This window comes from Corvus moneduloides, chromosome 10 (genome assembly GCF_009650955.1).
Source record: "Corvus moneduloides isolate bCorMon1 chromosome 10, bCorMon1.pri, whole genome shotgun sequence".
In the NCBI taxonomy this organism is placed as follows: Eukaryota; Metazoa; Chordata; class Aves; order Passeriformes; family Corvidae; genus Corvus; species Corvus moneduloides.
In genome coordinates, this window is record NC_045485.1 from 18,387,542 (window position 1) to 18,395,488 (window position 7,947).

General features: G+C 44.5%; 1 protein-coding gene across 1 annotated transcript in view; it reads left to right on the forward strand.

The window, feature by feature from the left end:
• Window positions 1-4,295, forward strand: part of ARMC9 (armadillo repeat containing 9) — a 62,191-nt gene extending 57,896 nt beyond the window's left edge. The window contains 1 exon segment of the mRNA XM_032120272.1: window positions 1,164-4,295. Within this exon segment, the coding sequence (XP_031976163.1) occupies window positions 1,164-1,186 (23 nt within the window). The 3' untranslated portion in view covers window positions 1,187-4,295.
• The last annotated feature ends 3,652 nt before the right edge of the window (window positions 4,296-7,947 follow it).

The following is a 7,947-nucleotide window of genomic DNA, read 5'->3' on the forward strand; positions in this document are numbered from 1 at the left end:
TTTAAAAGACTAAAAAGGGCTTTAGGCACCTACACTGAAACTTGAGGTTCTCAAAGGTAATTCTCAGCTGTTACTTAAAGAAGCAGTCTGAACTGCTCCTTTAATTTCCTAGCTGACTCATCTGTAGGTCAAAAATGGTATCAGATGCACAGATACCAGCAATCAGTAGATTCCAGCAGTTGCTGCCTCCCATTTGCCTGCTGCATAGGTATATAGGTTTTTACATATCAAGAGATTCTGTTCCAGTGGAAGACTAATTTTTGAGTTTCTTGATATTTCTGGAGAAATGCAAGTTTTTGTAGCTGATGGACATGATGAGAAAAAGCTGACTTTCTGATTTTGCTTGATGCATTCACTTACTTTAGAGGCACATTTTTAGCTTGATTTTAGTATTTATTATAGGTGTGTTTTCTGGAAACAAGTTGATTTTATGTAAACCTACCTGAACTAGCTGGACTGCTCCTCGGAGCATGGAGTGTGTGGAATGCCTGAGGAATGCAGAGAGAGCCCAGGTACTTAGTGCAGCTACAGGCCTGGGGCCAGATTCCTGCCTGAGATGCAGCCCCTGCTGTTAAGCTGAACTCTAGAGCAGAACCAAGCCCCTCCAAATAAAACCAGCAATGCTGGGATCTTCTGTGACTCCCACTTCCAAGCTGGCACAGGGATGACACTGGCAGCATGGCTGGAACATAGGGTTCTGTAGGGAGCATAGGCACCTCCAAATTTAGACCTTTTCAACTGGGCTCCCTGTGGACATGGTTGCATGGTTTAATCCACTCTGATCCTTATTCTCTATCTGTTCCAGGCAACTCTGCATGGGCGTGCTGAAGCTGTTTGCAGTGTACCAAGTTCTGTCTAAGGCACACTGGAGCTAGGGCAGTACAAAAATCTCTACCAGAAGAATGGGGAATGTTTTTTGTCAGGAGTGCAACTGGACCCTGGTGACTCCCTTTCAGTTCTTTCAATATCCCCTGAAAAGGGATTGCCACAAATACATTCTGCATTTTTAAGTTGCAGCATCAGGAGTTAAAGTGCCTTTCTGCATGTTTTTTGTGATGTTTGTGTCCCTGTACAAGTTGAACAAGTGTTGCCCTCAGGCAGTTTCTATCTTGTAATAAATCCTGCCTTCAGCTGACAGACCCTTTCTTGCTGTTTTTCTGCAGGCAGCCAGTCCTACAGGAAGTGAGAACAGTTCCTTTCCTCGAGAATCACCTGTCACATTGTTGAAGGACAGAGCCAGCTTCCTGTAATGAGCTTTACTGGTGACCTACAGAGGAGAGTGGGGTTGTTGACATCGCAGGCCTTGCACAGGGATTCGGGATTATCTGATGGGATGCGTCTGTGGTCTCTAAAGCTGGCTAAGACAAGGGCCTTGTTAATACAATTCAAGGTCTCAGCAGCAGCCCAGGACTGGCATGGGAGATGGATATTCTCTGACAGTTTACTCTAAAGTGACATTGCCACCTTGACAAGAAACTCTTGCTCTCTGCCTTCTGTGCCAGAGTAAATGGCCTTTGGAGACAGAATGTAGGCTCAGCCCAGGAGTCTTACCAAGCAACTGTCTTTTTTACATATTGCTTGCTGAAGCAGCCTGCCAATTGCTTTTTTAAATTTTGCCTTTATGACTGGGTTGGAGGTATCTGTGTTGAAAGGATCTGCACGAGGAGGGACAGTGTCTGCCACATGTGCAGAGCCTTCCTGCCCGGAGCAGTGGGGGCGAGATCTGTCTGGCCTCCAGACCCTGGAGAGGAGGTATTTTATCAATTTCTGGTTGACCTGTAGCAGATGAAAAACACTGTTACAGTGCCCAAGGCAGTATCCAGGCTCACCTCTGAGGTCTTTACCTGCAGCAATTACTCCTATTCCTTCTTTCTGCATTTTTTTCTTAATTCTACTGTTAAACATTTGTGGAATGAAAAATCTATTTTTTTTCCACTGGAATGAAGAGCTTTGCTTCTTCTTCATAGAAGAAACCATGAGAATGTGAACAGATCAGAAGCAGCTTTCTCTTTACGTGTAATTGTGTTCCATCTTCTTTGGTCTTTGTTGCTTTTTTTATGATCTTCAGGGCAATGGCTGTTTATGTCTTTATGGAATTTGTGCTGGTCTTTGGTGCATATGAAGTGCGGGCTAGGCAAGAGAGATCAGGAATACTTCCACTAAATAAAAAACAGCAGTTAGTTCTGCGAGTGAATTACAAAGCTAGTGCTGTTTGTTGTTCTTTCTCTCAACAGTAACAGTGACCAGGAAACACTAAAGCCTTCACTGGGGGCTGGCTTTTCAGTAACACCCCCTCATGTGACAGTTGTTAGGACACATAAATGCAGTTTACATTGGAACTTGGCTGCTGCTGAGGCAGAGATGCACAAAAAAGCAGACAGTGTATTGGCATAGGCTTCAGAAACAAATGCTTTAATGAGTACGAAAAGGGGGAAGGTAAGGCTTTGCTTTTGGAGTTTCACCTTGAGAAACAAACAAGTGGAACACAGCCTGAAAGGTAAAGCAACTCCTATAGTGACACTGCCTTCCCCTAAAGTAGAGTTGTAAAGCCATTTCCATAGAGCCAGAAGAAAGCTTTGTGCTTGTGACAAGACCTTGAATTGGGCCTCTTGCTATGTGGTGGCAACTGAAGAGCCCAAGGCCACTGATGTCGTTGCTTCAGACCCACTGAGATCAGTGATGCTGTGTCAGATGTTTGCAGAAAGGGCTCCCGCACACAAGTTCAGGAAACCCTTTTGGATAGACTTTAAATTGGAATGGGGGTGTTTTGCAGGAGAAGACCTCCTGTCGCTTAAAATCCAATCAATTAATACGGAAGTTACAATTTACTGCTCAGTAACACCGACCTAACACCAAGCAGGCAGAGCACAGGTGCTGCTTTAACTCCCAAACTACACAGGACATGAAGTGACTACAGACACTTGATAGCCCCTGTCACACAGATCCCCATGCCAGACAAAGAAGTCACAGAAAATCTCTGACTTGTGCTTAGATTCATCTGCCCTCTCTCAGAGCTGATAAACACAACTAATGGGAAAATGTCCTCTGGTTCACCAAAGGGCAGTACTGGAAAACAGCCATAAAAGCTCACCAAGAGGCTTTCCAGGGTAGGCAGAATTTCCTCTGAAATTCTGTTTTTTTTCCAGCATGTAACATCAACGGCCAAGTTGTTAACACTGAAGTGCTAAGCAGTTCATTTGCATACATGGATATCAGAGAATGCTCCAGCAGCTGAGTTTTATTTATCTTACAGCAGTGCTGAGTTTCGTGTTGGATCTATGCTATGTTCATGCTAGATCTGATTCTGTAAGATGGAGAGCAGCTTTTGAAAAGTGTTGAGTGCAGACTTAATTTTTTGGGGGGTGTGGGGGGGGAAACAACAACCCCAAAACCTCACTGATTTTATGAGTTGAGGTAAAAACTTGTTCACCCCTTGCCAGACACCCAGAGGTGGTTGGTAGGTGTGGCTACAGCTGCTCCAGCAGATCAAGATTCATGAAAACCAAAATGCATCTCGCCGAGTTGGACTGAAAGGAACAAACTGAAGTGTGTGTGCTTGTGTGTTTCTTACTCAGGCCTGTTGCAATGCAGAACTCTGTATTTTCCCATGTTCAACTCTTAGCTGTGTATGGAGTTTGAAATCCAAGACTATTTTTATATTAATGCATGAGAATCTTAATTTTCCAAATACCTGAGAGAAACTATGAATGTGCTTAGGCTGAGGCAGTAACATGTCCTCCTTTCCTCTGTGTTACTCACAAAAAAGCCCCTGTGATGCCAGTCAGAAGATTTGAAGCTAATGAAAAATGTCAGTTCTGCCTTTGTTCATAGAACTCCACTGTTCGGGGTGGAAGGGTCCCTGAATGGAGGTCAGTAGCACACACATAGCAAATTTGGCACCTTGCTCTGAAAAGTTGTTGGGTATCTTTTGTATGTGCCATGAAGAGGCAGGTGCTAGATTCAGCAGCCCCCTGGGGAATTCATAACAGGAGCAGTGGAAATTGCTGCCCCGGTGGGGAGGGGTGTGATTGCACTTAGAGTGGCTGTAATTTCTTTCACAGAAAGCAGATACAATTATTGCAAATGACACACGGATCTGCAAGGAAAGTTTTTCTGGGACCAAAGTCCTAAGTGGTGCTACCATAACTTCTGTATCTTCAGTGTAATTTTGTTTATGCACAGTGTTATTTGAGACTAACTGCATAAGTCTATTGAAGTTTGCATAGAGGGCTCATTCTGTACAAGTGATATAAAATTATCTGTCAGTGACTAGATAAAAATGCTCCTGAAGAGTTTTTCTTCTTTCTCTTTTTGGTATATTTGTTTGGAGGGTCATGCAACTTCTTTGTGTGCATTTCTTTACATTTCACTCTGGTTTATTGTTGACAAATTCTGTCCGCAGCAGTTTTTATCTCCATCTAAGTGGAAAACACAGCTCCCTTCAGTTCAACCTGGCCTGCCTCTGCAGAGGTAACGTTGTTTACTCAGAAGTGTTGCAAAGCAGGCATGAACCACTCATTGTTTGTGGTCTCTCATGAGGAGAGCCCAGGCATGTGGGATGCCGCCAGCGACACCGGGTTGGTGTCAAAAGTATTATTTGTTGTACAATTTAGGTGTGTAAGGGAAGACAAGCAAGGAAGTCCTCTGGAGGGAAAATACTGCTGTGATGGGGAGGGACAGTGGTTGCTTGGTTTGACTTTGAGTTGTTTCCTTTAAACAAAGTTTCACTAATCTTTATCAATGATGGTGGAGATAGCAGTTCGGAGATAAAGAGCTCTGCATGGTGTTCATGTATGTCTTGGCACAGTGGTAGCAGAAAAGCAAACCTGCTGCCTTCCTTGCAGGTGTTTAAGTACATCCAGACTTACTCTTTAGCTGGGGGCTTGAATTTATCTTTGAGACAGAACTTCTTGGCAGTTTGGACCATCCTCACACTTGCTTTCAGTCTGATTGAATATTGGAACAAGCCCTTTCCCAAGAGAGGAGATGTGGGAGAGTTGGGGGGTGCTCCTTGCTTGAATCTAAGGAAGCCGTGTGTGAGCCCTGCCAGTCACCCTGGACATCTCCTGTGCTGTGTGGCCCCCTGAGCTCAGGAGGTGTGTGGGCATGGCAAGCAGAGAGGATTTATGTAATTATAGCCTTGCAAACCTCCACTGATCCTGTGGGAACCCAGTACCAAAATACCTCTGTGACTGAGCCATGTGGACTTCTCTGGGCTGTGCTGCACTTTCCCACCCTATTCATAGAAACTTGTGAAAGGAGGGAGACTCTTGAGAGTTCATTGACAGGTGAGAAATAGCAACGTGTTTCAAGACAAACAAAAAAAACAGACTAAGACCAGACTGTTCTGGCCAAGCTATGGGAATCTGTTGCTAATGGACTTTAAAAAGAAATCAGCTTCTGGGTGCAGAACATAGAACATTGTCCTACTATGTTGTCAGACCAGTAATTCTGTAGCCTGACATCTTGTCAGGAGTTGGGATCTGGTATTTCAAAGCAAGTTTCTTCCCAACTCCAGGCTGCTTTCTACCCTGCAGTGACATTGTATTCAGTTACAGGATCATGATCCAAATTTCCACTTTTTGAGGACCTGGTGCTTTCTGAACAACAGGCTCAGTGGCACACCCTAGGACATCTAATAACTTTCTGGAACATGTCCTCCTTTTAGTACAAGTTCTCTCAGCAGTCCTTGGCATATGGTCCAAGTTTCCAAGAAACTAGGGCAGTAATTGATTGCAGTGAAAGTGAGAATGCTTCACATAAGCAGTAAGAAATCCAGGTGACAACTTTTGTGTTTTGTTCTTATCTTCTTCAAATATGGGAAATGCTATTCTGATATAATTTTAAGTCAACAGATTTGGGGAGTATTAGTTATTTTTTTCACTCTGCATGTGAGTGACCTAGCACTGCATTTAATTTCAAAAATGGTTTTCAGTATGCCTTGCTGGTTTTCATCTTAAAAGACTTTTAAAGTGTTACTTTATTTGTTTTTCTTTTAATAATGCTGAGAGCTAATTCTTCTGAGTAAGCAAATAAACAGGACAAATAAAAAGTAGTGGAAACCTGAAACAATAAGGTTTATTCTGTAGATGTTTAAGGTGCCTTTTACATTAGGCTGTAACCGACAGCTACAAATACCGAGGCCATTTGAAAATCAGACCACCTGCAGAGGGATTTTAGGAGTTTGAGGACTCCTCCCTTTACTGATGTCAAGGGAAAGTTCTGGCCTTTGTAGATCCAGATTTAGTTCTCCTCCTCTGAAGAGTGAAAAAGTTGAGCTGGAGTGAGGATGGGATGAAAGTGCTGGAAATAGCAGCTGTGTGCCAAGTGATAGAGTTCCTCCTTCGGGCTGCCGTGTGCCGGTCTGACCGTCCGAGCCCTTGCCTGGATCCGGCTGACTGCTGGCAGAGGTTGAATCCTTCCTGAGAACAAATCACTTTATTGTTCGTGTCTGCTCATGCACTGCCTTTGGGAGCGTGGGTTCATGTTGTTGCAGAAGCAGAACCATTAGCACCAAATGAATTCTTTGTCAAGCAGTACAGTCTCCCTGAAATTTTTACCCTTTCCTCCAGCAGCTTTCCCCCAGGATCAAATTTGCAGTATTGTAGGGGACTGGCTCCTGTTAAGCAGATGACTTTTTTTTTTGTTAATTCTGCAGATCGTGGCCTACCACGATTTTCCATGAAACTGGCTCCTTTCTATTTCTCCTCTTCCAAGTGAGCAGCTGGGAAATGAAATGCGGCAGCTCTGGGACTTGAGGAAAACAGTTGTGTTTCGATTAAGCCCCTTCCACCCTCAAGGACTGTGGAAACTGGGCTGTTTGAAACAGCCAAAATTTCCACCCTGACTAACTGTACCAAAAGCTCTGTGCCAGGGAGCTCCTAGTCATGACCCACCAGCTCAGGGGATGATCCCCTGGCAAAGCACAAGGCAGTTCTCAAGGGTCCTGTCATTCCATGCTACAGCAGCCATTGCTGTCCCGTTCCTGCCCAGATCCAGGGATTGGGTCTGTCCAGAGCAGCTGCATTAGTGTAACCACATTGCAGCTGGGGGCAAATCATGGGTTGTGAGCCATCAAAACTGGTCCCCTGGCTCATAGTCAGCCTCAGTGCTTGTGTGACACAAGGCCCTGAGCAGCTTGGCCCACAATTAAGGCTTTTAGCCCCTAACACAGTACACAGTAACAGCAAGAAGAATTTGGCTTGCTTCTCCCAAAATTTAAAAATTGGGCCAGTTGAGTCCTTAGTCATGCATGCCTGGAGCTGACCTGACATTTAGTGTCATCATCTTGCTCAAACTCAGGACGTGGCCATTGCAGAGAGAAATAACTGACTTTTGGGTTGCTTTCCACATAGATTAAAAACTTTGAGTGGCTGAATGGCTCTTTCCTGTGCTGTATTTTAAAACCTCAGTGTGTTTTGGGCAGGGGCAAGGAGAGACCATGGTAAGGCTGTTTCCTCTCTAACCCTTGTTATCCTCATGGCTCTGAGGTGGTGAGGATGCAGGTTTTCACAAAGCTGTGCTGAGCATCGCAGAAAGGTGGGTCTGAGCCACTGTGAGCTTCCACAAATCTCAAACCTTGTTGGGGCTCCCAAGGTTCTCTGAAACCACATTTACAGCAACTAAAGCAGTGTTAGCAATTGTGTCACTGCCCAAGTCACCCAGAAATGGCAGCAGTGAGAACCAATTTCATCTCAAGTTATTTGGCTCCTGGGTCATGTCCATGAACAGGGCAGAGACCAAGGCTTTTTAACCAAAACCAATCCAGGTGATCTGACACCTTTCTGGTGACAGTAACACATCTGTATCTGTAAAGTCCAATCTGAAAAAGATATTTCCTTGCTCTACATCTCATTAGCTTCATTATTTGTTCCTAATGAGATGGAAATATCTCCTGTGTTTCAACCCAGTCCAGCTTCCCCCAGGCAGCTCTGAAGAGGCAGCTAC